Consider the following 13864-nt stretch of genomic DNA (forward strand, 5'->3'; position numbering starts at 1 on the left):
AGGATCAAGAACACATCCATATCCTAACTGAAGTCAGTACTGTCGAGAGGGAAAAGAGAAACATCCTGCTTACCTCATGATATTCAGTAACCAGCCTTGGTCCAATTTTTCCGCCGACCTCAAAAAAAGACAGAAATTAAAGAAGAAACTCAGCAGGTCTGGCACCATCTGTGGAGAGAAAGCAGAGTTAACATTTCATGTTCAGTGACTGTTTGACTTGCTTTGTTGTAGTGCTTTATCAGACAAATAGGGTTTTAGTTAGTGTTGGAAATGGCAGGAGTGTGAGTGGTTTATTAGATGCCATGGTGGAATAAAATCAATGGGATTACTTCTCCTCTTGTGTCTTATGATCTTATCAAATCTTGAATACCCGTATCATTCCACATACATGGAAAATCTTCAAAACGCTGTGGCAGTTGACCATGTTATCATTTGTTTAATTGATGGGGAATGTTGGTCATGACATGAGAACTTTCTGCTGTTCTTCTGATAGTACCTTAGGATCTTCACAATCCACTAGAAATATCAGAAGAGGCAGGGAGGGATTTAATTGATGACCTGCCCATGAAGAATGCTAACTCATACTGCTTCACGACACTGGGCAAAAGCAGTCTCGGTTAGACACTTAACTTCTTTATTGATGTGAATCCCCAACCTGCTGAGCCTGTACCATTATGACCCATCCCCAGATGCTTCAGTTCATTTCAGCCTTAAGCTTTTAAAGAAGTGTTTCTGTTCACATTAATGTGTCAAACCACAACATGTGGCAAGAATGATACAATTGAACATCTGGAGTCCTGTGGTCTTGTTGTGGTATCCCCACTACCAATAAAATAACAGTAAAACACCACACAGTTACTAAAACAAAAGCAATACACTGCGGATGCTAGAAATCAGAAATGTTTTAAAAATTGCTGAAGAAACCCGAGTCTGGCAACATCTGTGAAGAGAGAAACTGCAAATGTGTTGCTGGTTAAAGCACAGCAGGTCAGGCAGCATCTCAGGAATAGAGAATTTGACGTTTCGAGCATAAGCCCTTCATCAGGAATGAGAGAGAGTAGCCAAGCAGGCTAAGATAAAAGGTAGGGAGGAGGGACTTGGGGGAGGGGCGATGGAGGTGGGATAGGTGGAAGGAGGTCAAGGTGAGGGTGATAGGCCAGAGTGGGGTGGGGCGGAGAGGTCAGGAAGAAGATTGCAGGTTAGGAGGGCGGTGCTGAGTTGAGGGAACCGACTGAGACAAGGTGGGGGGAGGGGAAATGAGGAAACTGGAGAAATCTGAATTCATACCTTATGGTTGGAGGGTTCCCAGGCGGAAGATGAGGCGCTCCTCCTCCAGCCGTCGTGTTGTTATGTTCTACCGGTGGAGGAGTCCAAGGACCTGCATGTCCTCGGTGGAGTGGGAGGGAGAGTTAAAGTGTTGAGCTACGGGGTGGTTGGGTTGGTTGGTCCGGGCGGCCCGGAGGTGTTCTCTGAAGCGTTCCGCAAGTAAGCGGCCTGTCTCCCCAATATAGAAGAGGCCACATCGGGTGCAGCAGATGCAATAGATGATGTGTGTGGAGGTACAGATGAACTTGTGGCGGATATGGAAGGATCCCTTGGGGCCTTGGAGGGAAGTGAGTGTGGAGGTGTATGCGCAAGTTTTACATTTCCTGCGGTTGCAGGGGAAGGTGCCGGGGGTGGAGGTTGGGTTGATGGGGGGTGTGGATCTGACGAGGGAGTCACGAAGGGAGTGGTCCTTGCGGAACGCTGATAGGGGAGGGAAATATATCCTTGGTGGTGGGGTCCGTTTGGAGGTGGCGGAAATGACGGCGGATGATACGTTGTATGCGGAGGTTGGTGGGGTGGTAGGTGAGAACCAATGGGGTTCTGTCTTGGTGGCGGTTGGAGGAACGGGGCTCAAGGGCGGAGGAGCGAGAAGTGGAGGAGATGCGGTGGAGGAGAGAAGAGAGAAACAAAGTTAACATTTCAGGTTTGATACAGGCTATCTCTAAAAGGACAGCATCTTCTCTCGCCTTGCAGAGGAGTAATGAAGAATTGGAATGTAGCCGGCTATATTTCACTCACCATTTGCCTATTGGCTTCCTCCTCCTCCAACTGGTGACAGAGACTGAACAACTTGTATGCTAACTGCCCTGTGCCTGGAGTAAAGAATTGAAAACAGTGGGAAAGAAGAAGATTGGAGATCAGAAGGACTCGAAATAAAGGGCACGTCGATCAATCCTGTGAACTGGTGCAACTTAACTGTGTTCCCTTTTTTTTCCTTCCACCTACAACATCTATGTTTGTCTGTTCTGTCTGTCTGTGTGTAAGAATTTAAATTAGAGAATTATAAGTTTTTTTTGCCTGACATAACGCTTATTCCTTTGGGAAAAAAAGTGGTTTCTTGTGAAGTACATAAATCTAGTCCATGATTTCTATTAACCTGGACTTGTTAGTGGTGAAGCTTTTGTTGTTCCATCACCACTTGCTGCCAGTCCAGTCTGGCAGATTTATCCTTCAGGATTCTTATTAGTAATGGCGCTACCAAACCATTCTTGGCAATGGATATCAATGTCCCCCATTCGGAGTATATTCTGTGCCCTTTCTAAGTGGCATTCAATATAGAGGAGTACCAGTCATCAGCCGAGAATGAGGCTGTATGAGCTAATCCGGTTTCCTTGTTCACGTTTACGCTGATGACCTGAGATTGCATTGTGCCTGAAGTCAATGTAGAATGCTGCTAGGTCCTCTCTGTTTCCTCTCTGTGTGTGACTGATTCATCACCTTTGATGAATCTTTCCTGCTGATGGGACAGGGCAGATTGAGGTAAGTTGTTGAGGTGTCTAGGCTGTTAGCTATAAGGTATTATTGGGTGAATATGATTGCAGCTGACTGTGGCTTGCCTAGTCTAGGACAGCTGACTCTAATTTTGGTCCAGATACCAAATTGTCAATAAGGAGGATAAGAGCCTTGTTAATAAAGGCTTTACAAGGTCATCCAGGTTGGATACACATTATTGCTTTCAATAGCTAGGTCTCTGGTATATGGTTGAACCTGTTTTCATGTGTTTCAACTTCACTATATTGGCTGGTAAAACGGAGTGGCTTACTAGGCAATTTTAGGGGGCAATTAAGAGTCAACTATATTGAGTCAGAAGTCACATGTGAACCTGACAAAAACAGATTACAGATTTTATTCTCTGAAGATCATTAGTTAACCAGAGGGATTCTTATTATACTCCAATAATTTCAAAGTTATTCTTAGTGTGGCTAGAAAGGCAAATGTTTCTTTCTTAAGGGGCATCTTGGGACTTCCTTCATTTATCCAATTCAGTTGCTCACTGTGACAAATTTGGACTATGCTGATAATCACAGAAGTTAAAGTGACCTTCTGCCTAAGATATGAATAGAGTGGACTTATTGTAGAAGACAATTCATTAGGTCTGAAAATCAATATTGAATCCTTTCAAATCTCAATGGACTGAACAGTCTGTTCTTGTTCCTTATAGTCTTGTGGTCCCCATGCTAATGGGACGACTGGTCCTTGACTCTTCTGTTGAAGCGATTTTTGCAGGGATATGACCATAACTTTTCTCAAAGGTTCCATATCTTTTTTCACCTTAATCTTTAGGAGGTTTTGTAAGTTCTAATCAGTTTGAGACATGAGCAAGTATTTGAGTTACCTGAGCTTCTGTGCTGATATTTATTGCCATCTCTAATTGCACTAGAATTGACCAGTTAATGCCATTTGAGAGGGCAGTAAAGAGTCAGCTTTATTGGTGAGGGTCTAGAGTCACAGGTAAGCCAGACCAGGTAAGGATAGCTGATTTCCTTCCTTAAAGGACTTCAGTGAATCAGATGAGTTTTTATGACAATAGGCAGTGATTACATGGTTGCCATGAAGCTAGCTTTCAATTCCAGATTTTCATTGATTCAGATTTCACTTGCTGTCAAAGTCAGATTCAAACCCATATTCACAGATCATTGGGTCTCCGGATCACTAGTCCAGTGACAATGCCATTATGCTGCCATCTCCCTGTAGCATTAATTACAGATGTCTAATCTCCTCTCCCCTCTGTCCACCAGGATGATCCAGAGTTCATTTATAGACATGGAGAACATGTTTGATCTCTTCCGTGAGGAACAGGAGGTAGGTGGCTTGCTTTTCTTTAAAATAAATAATAATTTGTCTTGTGACAATGCAACAGAGTAATAACAGAGGACCAGAACAGATGGAGTGGGGAAATTGGCATTCCAGGAAAAGGAGACATTTGGAAAGTAACTGTACTTATTAAGTTCTGGCTCCTTTGTCATCTGCAGCTTCTGCCACTCCATCAATGAAGTTGTGTGGCCTTCAGCTACCTAAGTTCTCAGCTTTAGAATCCCCCCCCTCATATGTTGTCACCTGTTTAACATTGACGAACGTACTTAAACCTGCCTGCCTCACCAAGTCTTTGGTGACCAGTTGTTCTTTCAATCGATCAATGCTATGTCATATACTCCAGTAAAGCATCTTGAAAAGTGATGTCACTCACATTTACTCCAAATTAGACTACTCAGACCCATTAGCATCATGGTAGCCACAAACCCACCAACACACGAAAACAGCAGCTAATGAACTTGAAAGACCCCATACAGACAACAAGCAAAACTAATGTCATTTACAAAATACCGTGCAAGAACTGTAATAACAGGCAGAAAACTAGCCACCAGGATACATGAACATCAACTAGCCATAATATGGGTCTGTCTAAATGCCTATTAAACATTGCTTTCATTATTTGCTTCCACCATCTCCCTGGCAGCACATTCCAGGCATTACCACCATCTGCGTAAATAAAAACCTTGCCTTGCACATCTTCATTACACTTTCCTCCTCACACTTTAAACCTACGCCCCCTAATATTTAACATCTCCACCCTGGGTAAAAGACTCCGACTATCCACGCTATCAATACCTCTCACAATTTTATACACTTATATTAGGTTACCCTTAAGCCTCCAGTGCTCTAGCGCGAACAATCCAAGTTTGTCCAACCTCGCCTTCTAGCTAATACACTCCAATCAAGGCAACAGCATGATAAACTACATTTGCACTCTCGCCAAAGCCTCCACATCTTTCCTATAGTGTGGCGACCAGAACTAAACACAGTACTCCAAATGTGACCTAAGGACAGTTGTTTTATACAGCTTCAACATGAGTTGTCAACTTTTATACTTATTGCCCTGTCCAATGAAAGTAAGCATGCCTTATGCTGAATTTATCACCTTGCCCGCCTGTGTTGCCACTTTCAGGAAGCTATCTTGCAGAAATCTTTCTCTCCATCAGTGCTCCTCAGGGTTCTGCCATTTATTATATACTATCCTCTTGCATTTGACCTTGCGATGCAATGCCTCACACTTGTCTGGATTAAACTAATTTCTCTGCTCGACTATCCTGCTGTATCCTTTGATAACTTTCCTCGTTACCCACAATGTCACCATTTTTCATGTTGTCTGCAAACTTACTGATCAGAGTATCTACATTTTCATCCAAGTCATTCATTTGATATTCAAACATTCAACTGACATTCAGTTCAAGCTATGTACCCAACTCTATCAGTGTGCCATTTCTGTAAAGTAGAGCTGGGTCTGGGTGGTATACTCTTCGGAGGGCTGGTGTAGACTCAATGGACCAAATGGCCTCTTACCATACTGTTGGGATGCTATGGTTCTATGATCTGGAACCTCCAGGGTTCTGCCATGATACCTGAGCAGATCTGAAGAAGGCTCCCATCTCCATAGCAGCATTTATGCCTGGCATGAGACTTCATGGGAGTGGCACGGTGGCTCAGTGGTTAGCACTGCTGCCTCACAGCACCAGGGACCTAGGTTCGATTCCATCCTCAGATGACTGTGGAGTTTGCACATTCTCCCCGTGTCTGTGTGGGTTTCCTCCGGGTGCTCTGGTCTCCTCTAACAGTTCGAATATGTACAGGTTAGGTGGATTGACCATACTAAATTGCCCAATAATGCCCAGGGATGTGCAGACTAGATGGATTAACCATGTATGGTATGATCTGCCTGTAAAGCCTGCAAATCAACCCCTTTCACTGTATCAGGGTAACAGGGATGTGCTGGCTCTGGGTGGAATGCTGTTCAGAGGGTCACAGTGGTCTTAATGGGCTAAATGGCCTGCTTCCACACTGTCAGGTTTCTATAATGCATGCAGTCTGTGTGTGTCATCCCAATGTTCACATTCTCGCTACTTTGGATAAAGTAGGATCTCCTGAAGACCTCATTGGATTTATTAGTGATTACCTTATATCATGAAGCCTCCATCATAAGTTATAAAGACCTTTGTAAGGTCACCCATAAGGAAAAAAAACTGTTGCTCGCCAGTCCATCTGCCCCTTCCCCTACACCGTTAACTCAGGCACTTTAAATCGAGAAGCAGTTGAGAAATCTTTGTTTAAACCTGTCAGGAGGCAAGTTTGAGACTGATTTATTGTTGTCACATGTACCGAGGTACAGGGGAAAGTTTTGTTTTGCATGCTATACAGACAAATCATACCATACGAAGTACATCAGGCTAACAGAACATAGTGCAGAATACAGTGTTACAGCCACAGAAAAGGTGCAGAGAGGGATCAGAATTAACATTTGAGAAGCTGTTTTTGAATCTGTTTATAGGTGTATTCAAATGTTTATATCTTCTGCCAAACGGAAGAAGGCGGAAAAGAGCATAACTGGGTAGGAGGGGTCTTTGATTATATTGATATTGCTTTCCTGAGGCAGTGGGAAGGACCGTTGGAGTCAATAGATGGATGGTTGGTTTGTGTGATGGACTGGGCTGTGTTCACGAGTCTCTAGTTTCTTCCAGTCCTAGGAAGAGCAATTGCGATACCCTGCAGTGATACATCCAGATACAATGCTTCCTCCGGTATATCTATAAAAATTGGTAAGAGTCCTTACGACGTGCCAAATTTCCTTCGCCTCCTGAAGAAGTACAGATGTTGTTGTGTACAGGGAACAGTGAGAGAGCGAATCACTTTGTCATGTATAAATAAATACACTGAAGATGATCATTCTATATTTTCAGATTACTGATGACATCAATGCAGCAGATCTTATTTTCAAAGTTGGAAAGGTGGAGTTTGATGAAGTTTATTTTAGCTATGTTGATGGGTAAGTAAATAATATGCACAAAGGAAGATGGTTTTGGTTGTTTAAGGTCAATCATCTCTATCCCAAGAAATCACAGCAGCATTTCCTTGGGGTAGTATCCTCTGTCCAACTATCTTCACTGCTTTATCAATTTCCTCCCCTCCATGAGGTCAAAAATGGAAATGTCTGCTGATGATTACACAACATTCAATAGCATTTGTGGCTCCTCAGACCATGAAGCAGCTCATGTTCATAGGTATTAAGAGCTGGAAAGTGTTCAGGCTTGAGCTGACAAGTGGCAAGTATCAGTTGTGTCGCATAAGTGACAGGCAGTTATCTCAAACAGGAGAGTATCTAACCCATACCTTTTGACACTGAATGATATTACCATCAATGAATCTCTTTTATCAACTTCTTGGGTGTTACACTTGACCAGGAGCTAAACTGCAGATATTGTACGGTAGAACAGAAAGTCAGAAGCTAGGGATTCTGCAGTGTCAAACTCATCACTTGATTGTCGAATCAATGCCAGTACACCAAAGGCATAAGAGCAGAATTAGCCCATTGGACTCATCAACTCTCCCCTGTCACTCAGTGAGATCATGGCTGATCTGAAAAACCTCAATTCCAATTTTCTGCCTTACTCTTATAACCCTACATTCCCTCATTTGATTAAAACTCTGCTGAACATAAAAATGAAGGTATAGGAGCGGGGGTAGGCCATTCAGCTCCTCATGGCTGATCATTCAACTCTGTCCCCTGTTCCACTTTCACCCTATTTCTTTGATTCCTTTAGTCCTAAGCAAGCTATCTGCATCTTTCTTGAAAACATTCAATGTTTTGGTCCCAACCAAAATTTCAGGCAGAGATTTCCACGTGATCACCACTGTCTGGATGAAGATATTTCTTCTAGTCTGTTCTGAAAGGCTTTATTCAGAAACCGTGACTCCAGATTCTGGACTGCCCGGTCATCAAGAACATCTTTCCTGGACATACCCGGTCTAATCCTCATAGTCATAGAGATGTACAGCATGGAAACAGACCCTTCGGTCCAACCCGTCCATGCCAGCCAGATATCCCAACCCAATCTAGTCCCACCTGCCAGCACCCGGCCCATATCTCTCCAAACTCTTCCTATTCATATACCCATCCAAATGCCTCTTAAATGTTGCAATTGTACCAGCCTCCACCACTTCCTCTGGCAGCTAATTCCATACACGTACCACTCTCTGCATGAAAATGTTGCCCCTTAGGTCTCTTTTATATCTTTCCCCTCTCACCCTAAACCTATGCCCTCTAGTTTTGGACTCCCAAAAGACTTTGCCTGTTTATCCTATCCATGCCTCACATAATTTTGTAAACCTCTATAAGATCACCCTCAGCCTCCGGCGCTTCAGGGGAAACAGCCCCAGCCTGTTCAGCCTCTCTCTATAGCTCAAATCCTCCAACCTTGGCAACATCCTTATAAATCTTTTCTGAACCCTTTCAAGTTTCACAACATTTTTCCGATAGGAAGGAGACCAGAATTGCACGTAATATTCCAACAGTGGCCTAACCAATGTCCTGTGCAACTGCAACATGACCTCTCAACTCCTGTACTCAATACTCTTGACTAGTAAAGGAAAGCATACCAAACGCCGCCTTTACTATCCTATCTACCTGTGAGTGAAAAATGAGGTCTGCAGATGCTGGAGATCACAGCTGCAAATGTGTTGCTGGTCAAAGCACAGCAGGTTAGGCAGCATCTCAGGAATAGAGAATTCGACGTTTCGAGCATAAGCCCTTCATCAGGAATAATTATTCCTTCATCATTATTCCTGATGAAGGGCTTATGCTCGAAACGTCGAATTCTCTATTCCTGAGATGCTGCCTATCTACCTGTGACTCCACTTTCAAGGAGCTATGAACCTGCGCTCCAAGGTCTCTTTGTTCAGCAACACTCCCTAGGACCTTACCATGCAGTAGGTAAATCCATGTTTCGGGCAAAAGTCCTTCATCAGGTTTTTGCCTGAAACGTCAATTTTTCTGCTCCTCGGATGCTGTCTGACCTGCTGTGCTTTTCCAGCACCACTCTAATCTACACTCTGACTTGCAGCATCTGAAGTCTTCACTTTTGCCTTACCATTAAGTGTATACGTTCTTCTAAGATTGCTTTCCCAAAATGCAGCACCTTGCATTTATCTGAATTAAACTCCATCTGCCACTTCTCAGCTCATTGGCCCATCTGATCAAGATCCCATTGTAATCCGAGGTAACCTTCTTTGCTGTCCACCACACCTCCAATTTTGGTGTCATCTGCAAACTTACTAACTATACCTGTTACGCTTGCATCCAGATCTTTTATGTAAATGACAAAAAGTAGAGGACCCAGCACCAATCCTTGTGGCACTCCACTGGTCACAGGCCTCCATTTTGAAAAAGAACCCTCTACCACCACCCTCTGTCTTCTACCTTTGAGCCAGTTCTCTATCCAAATGGCTAGTTCTCCCTGTATTCAGTGAGATCTAACCTTGCTAATCAGTCTCCCATGGGGAACCTTGTCGAACACCTTACTGAAGTCCATATAGGTCACATCTACCACTCTGCCCTCCTCAATCCTGTTAAAATTGAATAGGTTTCTGTGAGATCCATCCTCATTCTTTTAAACTCTAGTGAACTTGTCCTAACCAATCCAGTCTCTCCCCATATGACAGTCCTGCAGTCCCAGGAATCAGTCTGGTAAATACTCTACTATACACTCCCTCAATAACCAGGATATCGTTCCTCAGCTAAAGAGACCAAAACTGCATGCAGTATTCAAGGTGTGATCTTACCAGTGCCCTGTAAAATTGCAGCAAGATATCCCAGCTCCCATCATTGAATGCTTTCACTATGAAACCCAACATTATCATTTGCCTCCTTCACCACCCGCTGCTTCTGCGTGCTTACTTGCAGTGACTCGTGCACAAAGGCTCCCAGGTCTAGTTGCATCACCCACTTCCGGAATTTATCGTCATTCAGATGAAAATCTGCCTGCCTGCTATCAAAGTGGATAACTTCACACTTATACACATCATACTGTAACCACCTAGGAGTCAGTTAGCATAGTTGGCTGGACAGCTGGTTGGCAGAGCAAAGTGATGCCAACAACCATGGATTAAATTCCCATACCAAGAAGGACTCTCCTCCTTAACCTCTCCCAACACCTAAGATACGGTAACTCTCAGGTTAGGTAAAAACAATCACCAGTCGTGTCTCTGCATTGACAAAGCACTCGTATGGTCTGTGGCAACTTTACCTTTTATTTCACCTGCCATGTATTTGCCCACTTCTTTAACATTTCCGAAACACACTGAAGCTTCTTTGTAAATAATTGTAGCCCCAGCACTGATTCCTCTGGCACTCCACTATTGCCACCGTAAAAGTGTTTCCTTTGTTCCAACTCTTTGCCTTTTATTAGTTAGTCAATCCTCTATCAATGCTCATATACTACCCTGACACCATTGGCTCTGATCCTCAAAGTTGCCTTATGTGTGATATCTTATTGAATGCTTTTTGAAAATCCAAATATATTACATTCATTGATTGCCCTTTATCTAACTTCAATGTTACCTCCTCAAAGAACTGTAATAAATTTCCCCTTCTTGAAGCTGTGCTGATTCTACTTAATTATACTATGTATTTCTAAGTGCTCTGCTATTGCCTCCTTTAGAGTTGACTCTAAAGTTTTCCCAATAATAATTTTTAAGCTAACAAGCCTACAGTTACCTTTACTCGACCTCCCTCTCCTTTGAATACAGATGTTATATGGACAGTTTTCTAGTGCTTTTGGACTTTTCCAGAATCAATGGATTCTTGGAAGGTTATCATCAGTGCATCCACTGTAGCTACTTCCTTTGACTTCTTAGGATTCAGTCCATCAGGTTCAGGGGATGGTACAAGGCACAGGCCATAAGTGTGATAGAATATGCTTCTTTTGCCTGGAAAGGTGCATCAAGAAGGTTATCACCATCCAAGAAAAAGCAGTTCCATCCAAATTCACTCCCTTTATCACCAATGCACTGTACTCACTAAGGCTTCTCAGACACCATCTCTGTCACCCACAACTATACCATCCAAAAGGACAACTACAGCAGGCTTGCAGAAAATTGCTGTCGGATTGGTCACATTTTTCAGTCTAGGAGGTTGCTTGATGAGTCTAGTAACACTCGAGAGGACAAAGCAAACTGCTCAATTGGAACAACACCCACGAACGTTTACTCCCTCCACCAGTGATGCTCAGTAGCAGCTGTGTATGCCATCTCCAAAATGCACTGCAGAAATTTACCAAGCCTCCTTAGACAGCATCTTTCAAACGCTGAACCACTGCCATCTAGAAGGATAAGGGCAGTTAATAAGAACATAAGAGCTAGAGGCAGGAGTAGGCAATTCAGCCCTACAAGCCTACCCCTCTATTTAATACAATGATAGTTAATATCTTCTGTGCCTTACTTCCATGTGGAATGTGATACATGGGGACACCACTACCTGCAAGTTTTTCTCCAAATCCGTCACCCCGTCACCATCCTGACTTGGAAATATATCACCATTCTTTTACTGTTACTCAGTCATGATCCTGGGTCTCTTGCCCTAGTGGCAAATGGACTGCAGTGGTTTACAAAGACAGCTCAACATTGTCTTGAAGGCAATTAGGAATAGGCAATAAAGGCTTGCCCAGGCAACAAAGTCAACATAACCTGAATGAGTAAAAAAATCCAAAAATAACCCAACGTTTAGTTGCCTTCTCAACATATTGTTCTAGAATGAAAATATGTGGTGCTGATAAAGCACAGCCGGTCAGCCAGCATCCGAGGAGCAGGAGAATCGACAATTCGAGCGTAAGCCCTTCATCAGGAATGTTGGGTGAGGGGCCCAAGGGGGCTGAGAGATAAATGGGAGGGGGCTGGGACTGTGGGGAAGGTAGCTGGGAATGCAATAGGTAGATGAAGTGAGGGGTGATGATGATAGTTCGGAATGGAGGGTGGAGCAGATAAATGGGAAGGAAGATGTCCTTCTGCCCTATCACCACCAACCCCCAACTTCATCTACCTATCACAGATACCTTCCCCACAGCCTGAGCCCCCTCCCATTTACTTCTCAGCCCCCTTGGGCCCCCCACCCAACATTCCTGATGAAGGGCTTATGCTCGAAACGTCGATTCTCCTGCTCCTCGGATGCTGCCTGACCTGCTGTGCTTTTCCAGCGCCACACCTTTTGACTTTGATCTCCAGCATGTACAGTCCTCACTTTCTCCTTATTGTTCTAGAAACCCATCATGTACACTGTCCAGGAATTTATCCTCCAGAGCATTACTGCTGACTAATTCCCTCAGTCAACAGGATCAGGGCCAACTCTCAGCGGAGGTCATATTGTTACTTATTCTGTCTCTGCAATCCTGCTGTCTACTTCTATCATACTCAGTAAATTCTTTCCCTTTATACCCATGCTATCATACCAAAAATGTATCATATTTTAAATTCCATTACATTAAATCCAAGCAAACAGCTGCTTAATAAACCTAGCATGCTGTTCTCTCACATCTCTTACCTTGTCATATTCTGTTCTATTACCCTAATGCACTTTGTATGCTATGATCTGCCTGTACTGCACACAAAACACCACTTTTCACTGTACTTAGGTACATGTGACAACAATAAATCAAATCGGACATTTCTTGGTGTGATTAATAAATCTTTGCAATGCAAAAAATAACATGTTAGTAAAAGAGTTATTACTTTCCATGTTCCACTTCCTGCTGTAAAGCTGGTTTTCAGTATCTAACTAATGTGCATGAATTTCAGCCTTTGAGGCTTCACAGAGGAACTTTATCAAATGCTTTCTGTAAGTTGAACTAAATAATGGCAATTGGGGAGCAGTACTTATTAGTTTAATCTCAAATTTAAACTCTAGCAGTTTATGCCAGCTGCCTGTTTTAGATATATTAGCTAGGCTAAAGGGATTTAAATCTGTGAATGGTCATTTGAGAGTCAGGCAGCAAGACCAATAATGGTGGGTAATTGGTGAGTGGGATAATTTAAGAGGGACAGTAGTTTTTTTTTAAATTATGGGAGTACTAACCTCATTTTTTTGAACCAATACTTAGTAGTAGAAATGTAAAAATGAATAAACTGTCAAGTAAAAACATCTTTATAAATTAAATGATAATAGGTTTGCCCGATACTGCATTTCCATGTGTAAGTTTTCAATGTGCTGAAGGTTGCTGGTTTACTTGAATATTTGAAAACCTGTATAATATTATGTGGGTGGTAGATATTCATGATCACAATGCTGTCTTTGGAGGAAGGCCCCATTTGGCACCAAGGAGCACAAAGCAGTTTCAGACAAATGGGACAGTGTAATTCTCATTCAACGATGGTCTCCTAATCCCATTCACATTTTTAATATTTTTCTCTTACAGAAAGGACATCTTGCATGGCATATCATTCACTGTTCAACCTGGACACACAATGGCTCTAGTAAGTTTATTGCAATATGTTAGCAATATGCCATCAAACGTTGTTCAATTTGTATCTTTCACATCAGTGAAATTAAATCAGATCTTCACAAATATTCATGAACCTATTTCTCACCCAGGTGGAAGGCCCTCATTTAATTCTAATCTGAGTAGTGTCCCACCCTCCCCCTCAGCTAGAGAGCCACCTGATATCCAGTTGGTGATGCATATGAAACTAGGAATCAGGAGCAGGATACCTGGTTCCTGAT

The 13864-nt window shown here is 43.0% G+C and overlaps 1 protein-coding gene across 1 annotated transcript in view; it reads left to right on the forward strand.

The window, feature by feature from the left end:
- Window positions 1-13864, forward strand: part of abcb6a (ATP-binding cassette, sub-family B (MDR/TAP), member 6a) — a 254471-nt gene that overhangs the window by 123200 nt on the left and 117407 nt on the right. Inside the window, exons 12-14 of the mRNA XM_060828218.1 lie at window positions 4065-4128; window positions 7059-7144; window positions 13560-13617. Coding sequence (XP_060684201.1) covers window positions 4065-4128; window positions 7059-7144; window positions 13560-13617 — 208 coding nt within the window. The remainder of the gene's footprint in view (window positions 1-4064; window positions 4129-7058; window positions 7145-13559; window positions 13618-13864) is intronic.

This window comes from Hemiscyllium ocellatum, chromosome 7, assembly GCF_020745735.1.
Source record: "Hemiscyllium ocellatum isolate sHemOce1 chromosome 7, sHemOce1.pat.X.cur, whole genome shotgun sequence".
NCBI lineage: Eukaryota > Metazoa > Chordata > Chondrichthyes > Orectolobiformes > Hemiscylliidae > Hemiscyllium > Hemiscyllium ocellatum.